We start from the raw sequence: 13,872 nt of genomic DNA, 5'->3' as shown, positions 1-13,872 counted from the left end.
TCGACCGCCGCAGGCACGTGTCATCCGCCCCGGCCCACCTTAGACTCGTGCTTCACCACTTCGCCCGCCGAAGACACGCATGAAACGCCCCTGCCGGCTGTAGCCCCGCACCACTCGCACTTGTCGACCACAGACCCGCACCAGAAACCCCCTCCGGCCGTAGACTCTCACCACACGCACCTGTCGGCCGCAGATCTGTGCCACACGCCCATGTCGACCAATGACTCTCATCAAACTCAGTTAATCAACCCACAATTGCCGACCAAACAGACAGCAAATGCAACTTCGAGCAAAAAGGCCAAACACAAAATTGGATTTGATCCAAAGTGGACAGATGGTAGACCATGGCTATACTGCGCAACGGAAGAGACTGATACTGGCGTTCTTGATGTAATGTTTTGCAGACTATGCCAAAACACAAAGTGAAAGGGAGAAATGGCAATGGAACTTGGAACACCAATGGGTGCACAACACTTCGGCTCGACAAGATTGTTAGTCATCAGAACTCGGAGATGCATAGGTCTGCATTACGAGTTGAAACGGAGGTCCAGCTAAACATTAGTGACGCCTTCCAGCAGAAGAAGATGCCAATGGGCGAAAATGAGTTCAAAGCACTGATATGTGCAACAAAGATCTTGCATTTTCTTATAAGCCACAACCTTCCCTACACCACTTTGTTTAAAGACTTTGTCAATTTTGCTACAAATGAACTACAATGCCAAGACCTGCAACACCTAAAACAAGGAAAAAACGCGACATACACAAGTCCCACAATAGCAGATGAATTCATGGACTCCATGGCTACCGACATCGAGGAGACAGTGAAGCAACGAGTAAAAGACAGTCCCGGATATGCCATAATGAGTGATGAAACAACCGATGTATCAAATAATAAACATCTTGCCTTCTGTGTAAAGTACATCAACACTGAAAATGGAGACGCCTGTATAGATTACTTAAAAGATGTGAAAATTACCGACGGAAAGGCTGAAACCATCTTTAAAGAGACTGAGAAAGTGGTAGAAGAGCTTGGATTAAGCAATTTTGTCGGATATGCCTCAGACGGATGCCAGACCATGATCGGCAAGAAGACAGGGGTTGCAACAAGGTTGAAAGCAATTAAACCCGGCCTCGTAACTGTCCATTGCCATAACCATCGATTGGCACTGGCCGCCAAGGACAGCTTTGAATCGATCCCGCTCATGAGAGATACAGACGATCTCCTGAACCATGTCTTCAAGTATTACCACTACTCTGCAAATAAAACTGCCTCCCTACAGAAGATACATACTATGTTAGAGGAGAAAGGGAAAACCATAAAACAGGCAGGCCATACTCGCTGGCTTTCCCACAAAGCAGCCGTCACCTCTCTACGAGACTGCTACAAGGCTGTTCTCATCGACCTCGAAAATGCGGAGGCATCCGGTGCCGATAAAGTCAGAATGGGGAGTGGTCCAAGTGCAAGTGGGCTACTTAAGAAGCTTAAAAATCCGGCCACTGCAAAGATTGTTCACTTTCTGTGTGATGCTTTAAGACCACTTACAGCACTGACACTGGTCTTTGAAAGGAATGACATTAACCTTTCTGTTATTAAACCAAGGAAAGACTCCACTATATCTGGGCTTAAAAATTTGAAAGAGACATATGGAAGCAGTGAGCGAAAATGTGATAAGCTCTTGGCAGACCTTGGATTAGAGGCAACAGAGCAGCAGCTGAAGTCTGTTCATACTGCAAGAACCATGTTTCTGGACAAACTTGTCGACAACATCAATGTTCGACTGGCCTCATCAGATGTCATTGATCAGCTAGCTGTTTTTAACATGGATGAAACTGAAACATTCTACGGCAATGATGAGATAGCCTGCCTTGCCGACAACTTTGGGCTGGACGCTGATGAGGTCACAGAAGAGTGGGATGACTTCAAAAATGCCATCTCATCAACATCGCCTGAAGTCATCAGAGGGCCACATAGACTCATCAAGGCCATGATGAAAATAAGACCACACAAGTTCCCAAACATAGAAAGACTGTGTGCAACAGCAGTAGTTGTGCCAGTAAGCACTGCAGAAGTAGAACGTGTGTTTTCAGAATTGGCAAGAACCAAGACAGACCTAAGGAATCGGTTGCAGGTTGACACAGTACACCAACTCCTGATGATAAATAGGAACGATAAATACTTGGCATTTGACAAATGTGTACGAAGATGGTACAAAATGAAAAACAGACGAATTTAGATTTAACCCCAAGACATGGAATTTCTTGAATAGCCTCGTTGATAAGTTTAGATTATTGTGAATTGGCTAAAATCATGCACATGAATTTTAACACCCAATAAAATGCTACTTGAGAGCTACTGGAGTCCAAATCTTATTTCATTTCTATTAAATTATGAGTTGAAGTTGTTGGAGTCAAGCTTGACAAAACTTTCAAAATTGACAAAATGAATTAGTTAGTTATGTTAAGGATATCCATGCTTAAACCATACTTAAGAAACAACACTTGAGGCATTCTAAGAGATTTGAGTATCAAATGTTCAGTTGACTGATTTTGTTTATTTTTTTATCTGCCTAGCCATATATATATGGCATATGCAATACTGCATTCATGCTAGTGCCATTTTAAGTCCCTGAATGCTGAAATAAGTTTTAAATGATGCCATGTTTTACTCAAGTTTGGTCTTTTTTTATTTATGAAATAAGTTATCATTTATCTCTGCATTTCCTCTGTATTTGCACTGTGCTATTGTCCTGAAAAGATATAAAAACAAATGGTTGAAGAGCTTAATCAATTTTTTTTAAACTTATATGAACTGAAATGCTAGTTTTTAGATTATGACTTTGACAATTTTTAGTTTTTATCAAAAAGAGATGTTTTGCTCTGTTGTTTTAATGTATATAATTGAGTGGTGGTTTAATTAAATATTTATCTTTAAAATATTGCAATATGCATGCCATAACTTATCAAATGTAGGCACACAATTGTATTCTTGTTATTTGTATGAACTTGTCCCCCCTTGGTAATTGTTGTCTGGTTGCCTCATTGTAACAGTCTTGTTTGATCTCATTGATTTTTTTTTTATTATACTATTTATTATCATTTATGATAATTTTGTGTGTATTTCCTGTGACTACTGACTGTCTTCGTGCTATTACTACAGTCTTTTGGATAATATAAAAAATACAATAAAAACTGTTAACTTGCATCTCCTTGTTGTTGACTTACTCATACTGCTAACTCTTTTAGGCATAAGGACACACTTAAAGTCACAGTTTGACAACAACCTAAGATGGACTTTAAGGTATATGGCTGTTTCACAATCAAATATTGCGCGCACTATTTTGCCCCTTTTAAGAAAGCACCCTGCCCCTTTTTGGGCCCACCCTGCCCTTTTCAATTTCTGGCTAAAACACTACAACTAGGTAACTAGGTCAAACCTTGGTCAAATATGTGCGCAACAAAATATTGGTATTGATTGGTCAGATGTTGCTCTGATCAGAAAGTTCCTCTTAGTGTAATTTGGGTAGACTTCAAAAATAACATGGGGTCAAAAACTAGGTCATTAGGTCAAACCTTAAAGAAATATTGAGAACAAACAAGGGCAATGTATCTGCTCCAATCATACATTTTCTGCAATACTTCTGGTCCAATCTTCATAAAAATCAATCAGAATGTTTGCCGTGAGGAAATCTTTAATTAATTTGAAAGTGGTTAACGGGAGGTCAACACATGGGTTACTAGTTCAAATCTGAATTCTACATTACATACAATATTTATTTTATTTTATTTCTAACAGTCGCAAACAAACATATCTCATGCCAAATGTTCACTAGAGTCCATAACACTGCAGTCGTATTGCACGTATCGGTTGGAATATTTCACCACAACAATTTCCATTCCATCTACTTTGCCTATTCCAATCTACCTAATATGCATAATCTACCAATTCAACAAATTTGCTTGTCTGGTGGTGGTGTCGTGTGTTATTGCCCTTTGATAAAATTATAAATACATAACATGTGTCCGTGCTGAGCCATAACTATGAAATTTACCAATGTTATTTAATGTAACTGATATATATTAAACTACAACTATAGTGTAGTGGTAGCGACTTTATACATATTTGTTTTCAATAATAACATATACATTACAGCAAAAAAGCAGATCACATGACACTAACATGTTTGATGTATGTACCAAAGCTCTCAATACATACCACATAAAATACCAAATCTTTCTCTAGAGAAAATTAGCGCTTTTAAAGTTTAAAATAACAAACATTAGTCAAAAAATAAAGTTACTGCAACAAAGCCTAACTAATTTGACAGTCGTATTTCTTATGCGGCCCTTTTGAACGCCATGATGACTAAAATATGGTAAGAATTACATAGGAATGTATTAGTTTATATGAAGAAATCATAAAATTAGAGTTTCGCACGGGATTAAGAGCATTTAACACACATTTTTTTTAAAGTTAATTGTAAATGTGGTAAAATCTGGCGGTAATCTTGGCGTCCATCCAGGAATTAAAACCATAACTAAGGCTGGCGCGATGCCATCAAATCATAATATGTACATGTGTTAGAGGATCTAGGCTATGAATACACCACCATGCAAGGTTCAGCTAAAAAAACTGTCTTAGCTGCTTTGCTAATAAGATTGTTTGAAGAACTAAGATTTTCAAAGCTATCATATTTAAAATGAACAGTATTTTGGGGATAAAAAACATTACAAGGTAATAACATACAGTAAAGGTTAACATGTACTAAATACTAAATACTATGGACCAATAAAATTCAGAGTTAATATACATATAAAACTGTTAATCCAAACTCAAACTTCACCCGTGCATACACACAGAGTTGCATATATGACAAATCATGGACAATACAATGGTAAACATAAAATGAACTGTTGGGAAGAACAATGAACAGTCGGGGTATAAAGTCGACTTGTCGAAACACGCCATTTAGCAAGCTGGAATACATCTCATATCAGTCGTAACGAAATGTACTCCATATTTGAAACCACTAATAGTAACATAAACGTAATATAATTATTGCGAAGCAACACAAATCACACCACCAAAACAAAATTTACAAAGATTCCTGATAAGTAGGCAACTTATTATACAGTAAACAATTATAACGTAAGTGAGTCTATCAGTTGATGTTTGCTTGATCCAAGTTCAACTCGTCATCAGAATCGTCAGGATTTCTCAATGTAAAATATATTGGCTGGGTCAAAGTGTGTATAATTGTCATTGTGCTCTTACAACCACCCTTCGTCTCCCTTTCGGCAACGGCAGCTGCTACTTTTGTAAGTGTACTTAGGAAATTGATGGTGCCTTTTTCTTTGTCAAATACTTTTTTCATTTCTCTGATCATCCAAGAACCATTTATTTCTTCATCTTCGCCTATCATAACTTTGTAGTCTGCTGATCGTTTATCTACTGTTCTATAAGACGGTCTTCCTGACCAGCATGAAAATATAAGAAGAGTGTTCCGTGGAATACTTCCTGATGCTATGGATATCTGACCAGTTTCTGGTGAATCTTCAAAATCAACATGGTCGTTTCTTGGTTCAACAGAGCCAGTCTAAAAGCAAAATAAATAAATTGTCAGTATCTACATCTTCTAATGAAACAGTTTAATTTGAAATGTATCAAAGGTCTCGGTGTTTTCACAAATGAATAATGATTTTTCGAGTCTTTAGTAAAGAGTACCTGTTGCGAATCAGATGCATCATTTGTGATTTGCACTTTAACTCCTTTATCTTTCTGTAAAAAAAATAATACCACAAAGCATTATTTGAATTTCTTGATTGATTTATTTGCAATAACTTTATCCAATGAAATGAACAAAACACGCATATCAATGATTAAATCCTTACCAGCTTCATTCTCGGGTCGCTGCGGCAGGCCTGAATGATGAAAATCTTTATCTTTCCTTTTAATTCGGGACAGAACTTGTCGGAAAATATTTCAATGATATCATTGAGTGAAAAAAACTTCTCATCCGAAAACAATATCGACATCTGACCTTCCCTTTCAACACCGTGCGAACTGATTGCACAAAGGAAGTATTTTGCCTCTGATTTTCCAGCTTTGACACGAACTTTACATCGTAAACATCCACACTCTTTTGGGTCTTTGATTCCAGTTGGATGTGCCAAGTCATCAACTGACAAATCTCTGTTATATTTATTTTCCTCTAAAACAAGTAGAGCTTCTAATGCATCAATACTATCTTCTCCGTTAGTTCCCTTTTCCGTTGTATTGAAATGTTCTGTTGTTTCGCCTTCATGCACTGTGTTATCGTCAGCGTGCGCTGTTAAGTTTTCTTGTGTGTCTTCACCATCTTCTTGATTGTTGTTTAATTCTTCAGTGTTTTCATGATCGTCTTTTAGATATATACACTCAAATCCTAGACGAGTATCAACAATGGATGTTAGGTCATTATCAAAATCAAATAGGTTTCTGTCTTTAAAGGTTGCCTGTCTCTCACTTTTAGTGCACCGTTCGTTTTTCTTATCATTTATTATCACTATAGCTATCCCTTCTGCCATATTTGAATTCCTTTAGATTGTTATTTCTTTCATAGCATACTTAATAATAGTTCCATAAATAAAGACGTTGCCAACGCGGAAGGTTTAAAAACATGACCTAGTGTACTTCGGCTCTCATAAAGTGCATGTATTATCTGAAACCTGATCTACTACTGAAAACTTGAAAACTTACAACACAACATGCAGCTGCATGTGATTATAAAACTGCCTTGTGCTAAGGCCAAATAAAAAAAATAGATGTGTTTCAGGTAACGCTGCCAAAAAAAAATAGGGTAGGTAGGTCGGAATATTTTTTTATTTGTTTTTATAAATCGATTTCAGTAACTGTTGACTCAGACTGTACCAAAAATAAAAGTCATAATTTTTCAGGTTTATCAGCAGTTTTTAAACATTGTCCATGCTTCAAAGGAAACAATCTTTATTTGTCTGGTTAAATACTGTACTTTGACAATGATGGTTGGATTTCAACTAAGTTATGGTACACCACTCTTTTATTATTAAAGACTTTCCAGGAACGGTTTTACTTTTATTTCTTTATGCACCCTTTTGCTTTCAATCACCCGCTGTAGTATGCTAACCTGCCTGTTACATAATTACATGGAGAGTGGGACAGCAAATTTATCATATAAGCCATCAGCCAAGGAAACCTCAATGCTGTCAAGAGGACCTGGGGATTCAGGTTTGAAGAACAAGTAACATGCAGGTTTTATTGCCAAAATTGCACACTTAAGTCTGACATATCAATCCGAAAGTCAGTATCTGACGCATTTGTATCTGACAAGAAAATAAAGTTCAAGAATTGAAATATACCTGTCACACAAGCACAAACTACCCGTAATTCACCTTAGAGTTTGGACACTCTTAAAATTCGTACACCCATTATTAATTTCAAAAATAATTTATTTTGCGTAGTGACTACCTAATTTTTGGACACCCCAAGGACATCGATTATGACTATTACAGTTACTAAGTCTCACAGACAAAGATTATTGATCTTTATCCTTAGAATGTATTTGCCTGGCTAGATTACCTAACCGTATACATCACTGTGACAAGTTAATTAGTTACTACCCATCCTAAACGATGTATTGCCTGTTGAAAAGGAAGCGTGACATATACGACAAATCTCGTATAATTGAGGATTAAAGAAACATCAAGGGCAATCAAGGGATTAAGAAAACACAGACATGACATGTTTGTAAAACGATCCGCCAATAAACTTTGAAACTTGTACCACACTTTTAATATAGACTTTATGAAGCAACAATCATACAGTAATACTCATTGAAACATCAATAGAACAATAAAAAACAACACATTCAATGATACAGGTAACTATTTTATGTGATGAATTAAAGTTAGAAATGCAATACTTAAGTTACAATCGAAAACACCACCCAGACACATTAATCCTGCATAACAATATCCATGCTCTCCAATGAGATCCTCGTGGGTATAACTGTGAGTTATGTGACGTCACACAGTGTGACTGTTTGATCTGAAGCCGATAGAAGGTGTTTATTCATTTCAATGCATGTATAAAATGGTGTTGAATGGGATTTTAATTAACTTGATGAAGGAGTTACACTTAAAGGTGTTATAATCATCGATAACTACGAATAAATTAATAAGTGGTAAAATGCAGACATGAAGAAAAAAGGCAGGTTTAACATACATGGAGATAAACTGTAAAAATGGTTATTTTCAATGAATTCGGACAGCGAAAAAATAATTATTTTTAAGGTGTCCGAACTCTAAGGTGAATTGCGGTAAATACAATCAGAAATCCAACTCTAATATTGTCAACTTTTCGTATACATTTCGTAACAAATGCTTTTCGTACCCAAATCACATTTTTTTCAGGGAAAATAGGTTAGGATCGGCGGGAAAAAATAGGGTCGGTCGGGTAACCTGAAACGGACCTATTTTTTATATTTGGCCTAAGCTGAAACATACAAAATGTATTCATTAACAAACTACGCATACGTATATTAGAACTTAAATAAATAAGAAATAAAAAATGAATTAAATATACATGTATGTATATATATATATATATATATATATATATATATATATATATATATATATATATATATATATATATATATATATATATATATATATCGATGACATTAAACATGCAGCCTTTATTCTTACACATAAATTAAGTAATGCTGATATTCACAGAGTCGTCCAATTTACGAGTAAGCCGATGTTTGTTCAATTCTAAAAAGCTGTTCATCAAATTTAATGCTAGAAAGTTGTTCGTCTATTCTAGACAGTTGCTTATGCATGTAAATGTGTTCGTTGGAAGTTATATTCTACGGTGGCATATAACTGCCATAAGATAACCGGTTAACGTTCGCGTAATTTGTCGTGTTAACCACTTAATTTTCACGATAATTATCTAGCTATCTAGTTAGCATTCGTGAAACTTAAGGTAAGGTGTGAACAAGGATGGCTATATCGACGAGTGAATAAAGGCATTTTAAGTTAAAGTAAGTAAACATGTGACATGTGCAATTCAAACAGAGTAGTTATAATATTCAAACATTTGCACCCGACTAGTTGGGTCTATAGGTCACCATATATAAAGTGTAATGTAAGTAACATATGGTTTATAACATAAGTTGACTAGTAATATAACAAAGTTGGTATTACAATGTAAGTTCCAAGAGCGATAAAATGATCACAATAAGAGTACATAATAGTTCGTATTTTCAGGTAGGCATAACCAATATATTTAGACAGTTTCTTAGGGTATGATGACACTAGAATGGATAATATACTGTCTATATCATGGTCGATTATAGCTAATTGACGTGAAATTATTTCGTTCAGGTGCAACAGACGTAGATCACTGTAACGATTGCAATCAAATAGAAAATGTTTCTCGTCCTTAATATGATTTGGCTGGCATAATTTGCATATTCTCAGATCCAGTGGTTCCCCAATATAACGTCCAGTTTCCACTCTCAATGGCAAAATGTCAGTACTAAATTGACATAGTAATGCTCTTTCATTATTTTTCAGGTTAAGACTTATGTAATCCTCTAATTTAAATGACGTTTAGAAAAGTATATATGTTCGTAGTTTGGGGACGTGCTCGATTACTCTCGTTCATACATCTGCATAATGGGAATGTATCAAGTCGTTTGCCAGGGGTAAATTCAAAGCCGATTTATTGTCAAACGTCGTTGAAAGTCCCACTGCATAGAATATTTCCTTTATTTCTTTTATCCAATTATTCATATCCATATGATTGTTGCAATTAGCGTTAAACACATTTTGGTAAGTCGCGTGTCATTCATTAGCACAAGCCTGTTCCAGAATCTGAACACAGAGTGCCAGCGCAGGTACATACTTGGGAGCCAACCGGTGTCACCGACCATGGCGAGTATCGGGGTGAAGCGGTGAACACCAAGGAAATATCTCATGGCCCTATGTTGGACGTTGTCGATAGGCTGGTACTTCTTGTAGCCCCATATCGATGAACAATAATAAAGATTGGAATGACGCACGAGTTATAAAGCTTTTCATATGTTTTAAAACCCAAGGTCTTTCAAGTGATGCACTTTGCTGATAATGTCACCTAGCGCACGACCTGCGGCCTTACCTAAAGCATCACAATTGTAGAAAAAGGTATCTTGTCTCTTGAAATATGACCCCTAGATCGACAGTTTCAAGGATATTATCACCAATTTTGAATACGACATCGCTTTTTGTGATCTGCCTTGACGAAAATGCATGCAATTAATTAAAACCCTCCAGCGCTTACAACAGCTATGCACCGTGTCCAGCATAGTTTGTAGATTTTCTGCCGTTTTACTCATGAGCGCTATATCGTCCGCATACATCAACATAGGGAGATTGTGAACAGCCACTTGTATTCCAAGGTCAAGGTCATTCACCTCCTGTACAAGGTCGCTTGCGACCACGGCGAACAATGTCGGCGACAAATTACATCCCTGTTTCACGCCAGTACTTCAGTCGAACCAGTCTGTTAATTTATCGTTGATGCGTATAGCTTGCACTGAAGTTGCGCATGTATTCTTTATGGAGTTATACATGATGTATAGTTTCCCGTCTATTTCGTTCAGTAGAAGTATAACAATAGCATATCCCTGTCGATATAATCAAAACAACGGTGAAGGTTAATATATGTTGTAAACACCTGCTTATTGTTCTTTATGATGCTATTCAAAGTGAAGACATGCTCATCACAGGACCGATCACGACGGTTTGTTCATCAGCAAGTATGCCATTGCTCTGTGGTATGTGGTAAGCCTTCTGTTCACGAACGACGCATACAGCTTACTTACACACGATAATAAGCTTATCCCGCAATAGTTCATTGGAATACGAGGGTCCGAAGCAGGGTCTTCCAGGACAGGGCATATAATTGGTTTCCTCCAAACGCTTGGTATTATGCTAGTGTCCAGGATACTAGTAAGTTGAAATATATGTTGCAGAGTCCCAATGATCACCGGATTTTTCAACACATCATATGGTATTTCATCGTAACCTACAGCGAATCCATTCTTTGCTTTCTGCACAACAACTGTAACTTCGTCTATCGTCTATTGTTACGTTTGAAATTAGCTCGGTGTTCGATGTATAAAATGGATCTTCCATGCTATTTTCAAGTAACACTTTATACATTTGCGCTCTATTGTATACGGTATCATCAAATCCAGATGTTTCTTCGCAGTTGTATAAGTTATGAAAGGCCTTAAAGGCCTTTAACTCCCTGCTATCAACGATTTCAATCGGAGTATTCCTTGCATTTCGTGGACCTGATTTTTGTATTTTCTCCCCAAAATTCCTTTGGATTATTTGTCGACATTTCTTCAATTTCGTACGTAAATGCGCGTCGATACGCACGTTCACTTTGTTTTAACAGTTTATCAAACGCATGTCTTGTCCAAATATAGTCCTTTCACAGCCGCGTTTTTATATTTCGCCCTTCCCGACAAGATAGAAACGCATTTTCCTTAGCACACATTGTATCCCATGTATATAGTTCCTGTAGATCCTCGTTCCAAAACGTCTTTCTATGCCTGCAGCGCCTTAGAAATGACACCAGACTCTGGTTATCGGTCAAGTTACAAATATTGCGTTTAGAAAATATACTCACGTGGGCAAATTTGGTTCTGTGGTATTTTAGGACATATTTACATGGCAACTGAGAATACTGAATATTAAGAATTTAAAATGTCAATAGTTAGTGTTGAAAAGAACTTAATAATGAAGCTAATATTACTAACGTATGATATGAAAATCTGAATTGAATACCACCGTACGTTATACACATAACGATATTATGTTGCAGCATGTCTTTCAAACAAAAATGATCTCAAACTTATAAATTGTACATGTTGAAATGTGGTTGAATTTGCTAAATTCCAAAGTGTCGGCTGAAATAGGAGTATAGTTTTTTTTCTAATTCATTGTTTTTGAAAGTTTAGCACTCCAAATTAATAGTATATGACACTGTGTGTGTGTGTGGGGGGGGGGGGGGGGGGGGGGGGGGGTATTAGAATGTTCTATAGGTGCATGATTGCTTTCTGAAATAAATTTTTGATCGTCGTATTTATTTGTTTTCTTACATCTGTTTTAATTGACAAGTCAATTCAAGTCAAGTTTCCTTTATTTCACTCATTCAATAGCTTTCAAAAACAACAAAAGTTTTGTCGGAATAAGATTGGTTCAAGAAGAAACAACAATATATTAAGAACATATGGTGCTATAAATGGAACAAAAGCATCCACTTAATTTTTTTAATTCTATTCAAAGATTAAAACTGCACTCTCACAGATTGAACGTTTTGACAACATTTTTATTTTTTGTCTTGGAACGAGCCAATTTATATGCATGTAAACCGTTCATATATAAGACTGCTGACACAAAACAGTCACATATATTTTTCTATTTAAGTTCAAAAATCGATGTTTTATGCATTTTTCTTAAACCGTTAGTTACGCTTTAAGCCACAAATCTTAGTTTTCGAACTGAAATATGAAAATCTGCAATCTAAAAATATGTCAGCAGTCTTTTATCACTGGTTTGCATATATTTATGCAAAGATTTGCTCATTCCAAGATAAAAAATAAAAAAAAGAAGTTGTAAAAACGGTAAATCTGTGAGAGTGCAGCTTTAAATCATAAGGCAGATAAAAAGCAAAATATTAACAATGTACAAGTTCATTTATCTACCAGATCTGAAAATGTGTGCTTTATTTTGACAGTTTGAAAAAGTTGTTTATAAACTGTCACTACTACTTGGACACTTTTAAAATCAATGTAGACTTGTTTGTAAGAAGATAAGCTATTAATTCAATTAACCACAAACAAGTATCCATTAAAACACAAATCTAAAACAAGAATTAATCAGAACGGTAAGAAAAACAGATTGCTATACAATAAATTCCAAACCAATGGATTTTGACTGACATTGAAACATGTTGAGCATCTCTAACAATATGTTGGCCAAAACCATGTTCAAATTCAACAAAGGCCCGCAAGCTGATGCTGAAGCTCGTCTGTTTTCGTTAGATAATGAAGAAGCATTTTAACTCAACGTGATGACTGAATTATGATATGAATTTCATAATACTTGAATTTTGATTCATAAGTTTATATTTAGAAATCATTAAAGTATAGTTTTGCACAAGAATCTTAGTATTAACACTCATTTTTTAAAGTAAAAATTGTCGATATTGTAAAATCTGGCGGCCATCTTGGCTGTCATCTTGGCCGCCATCCTGAATTGAACAAATCACCAATGTTGATCTGCAACTGATCAGATTCTTGTATAAGAGAGTCTACTGAAGCTATTAAAATATACAAAACCTTTTCTATACACTGCCATGCAAGGATCGGCCAAAATTCAAAAAAAAATAATCTGCAGGATTTATATGATTGTGTGAAGAACTTTAAGTTACAAAAATATAATATTTAAAATGAATTTTTGCAGTATGGAATGCTAAGAAACATTGAACCTAAGTTAGGAACAATGAAGGTATAACTAATATTAATTAAGGACCAATGAAAATAAAAGTGACTTTATATAATAACTTACGTTTAATTTATAATTTATTTATATTTACCTTAAAATTCATACACTAACATCACCCACGCATACATACAGGCATAAGAAAATCATGGACAATACAATGATGAACATAAAATGAACTGTTGGGAAGAAAAAAGTGCAGTCGGGTTATATAGTTGATTTGTCCATATATGCCATAATATTATTTGGCAAGCTTATATACATCTCACAGCAAACTAAGCAATGTGTACT

At 35.8% G+C, this 13,872-nt stretch overlaps 2 protein-coding genes across 3 annotated transcripts; one reads left to right on the top strand and one right to left on the bottom strand.

Moving 5' to 3' along the window:
- Nucleotides 1–512: 512 nt before the first annotated feature.
- Nucleotides 513–2,234, top strand: LOC128208437 (zinc finger protein 862-like). Its single transcript, XM_052912000.1, has one exon. The coding sequence runs from the start codon at nt 513–515 to the stop codon at nt 2,232–2,234; it is 1,722 nt and encodes a 573-aa protein (XP_052767960.1).
- A 1,526-nt stretch (nt 2,235–3,760) lies between these two features.
- On the bottom strand, nt 3,761–6,665 carry LOC128209307 (uncharacterized). Of its 2 annotated transcripts, XM_052913288.1 has the most exons (3): nt 5,890–6,665; nt 5,723–5,776; nt 3,761–5,594 (listed from the first exon to the last, which is right to left on the bottom strand). In XM_052913288.1, the coding sequence occupies exons 1-3, from the start codon at nt 6,562–6,564 to the stop codon at nt 5,160–5,162; spliced, it is 1,164 nt and encodes a 387-aa protein (XP_052769248.1). In that variant the 5' UTR covers nt 6,565–6,665; the 3' UTR covers nt 3,761–5,159. The 2 variants fall into 2 exon arrangements, with proteins under 2 accessions (XP_052769248.1, XP_052769249.1); XM_052913289.1 differs by lacking the exon at nt 5,723–5,776.
- Between the last annotated feature and the right edge of the window lie 7,207 nt (nt 6,666–13,872).

This window comes from Mya arenaria, chromosome 11 (assembly GCF_026914265.1).
Source record: "Mya arenaria isolate MELC-2E11 chromosome 11, ASM2691426v1".
Taxonomy (NCBI): Eukaryota; Metazoa; Mollusca; class Bivalvia; order Myida; family Myidae; genus Mya; species Mya arenaria.
Note: the sequence above shows the minus strand (reverse complement) of the source record. Positions and strands in the feature narration are given on the sequence as shown.

Excerpts from the sequence above, each read along its gene's own strand:
- LOC128209307 (XM_052913288.1), bottom strand. The coding sequence starts at position 6,564 with ATGGCAGAAGGGATAGCTATAGTGATAATAAATGATAAGAAAAACGAA. Across the intron at positions 5,777-5,889 it reads GCGACCCGAGAATGAAGCTG|AAAGATAAAGGAGTTAAAGT; the intron begins GTAAGGATTTAA and ends TTTTTTTTACAG. Across the intron at positions 5,595-5,722 it reads ATGCATCTGATTCGCAACAG|ACTGGCTCTGTTGAACCAAG; the intron begins GTACTCTTTACT and ends TTTTGCTTTTAG.
- LOC128208437 (XM_052912000.1), top strand. The coding sequence starts at position 513 with ATGCATAGGTCTGCATTACGAGTTGAAACGGAGGTCCAGCTAAACATT.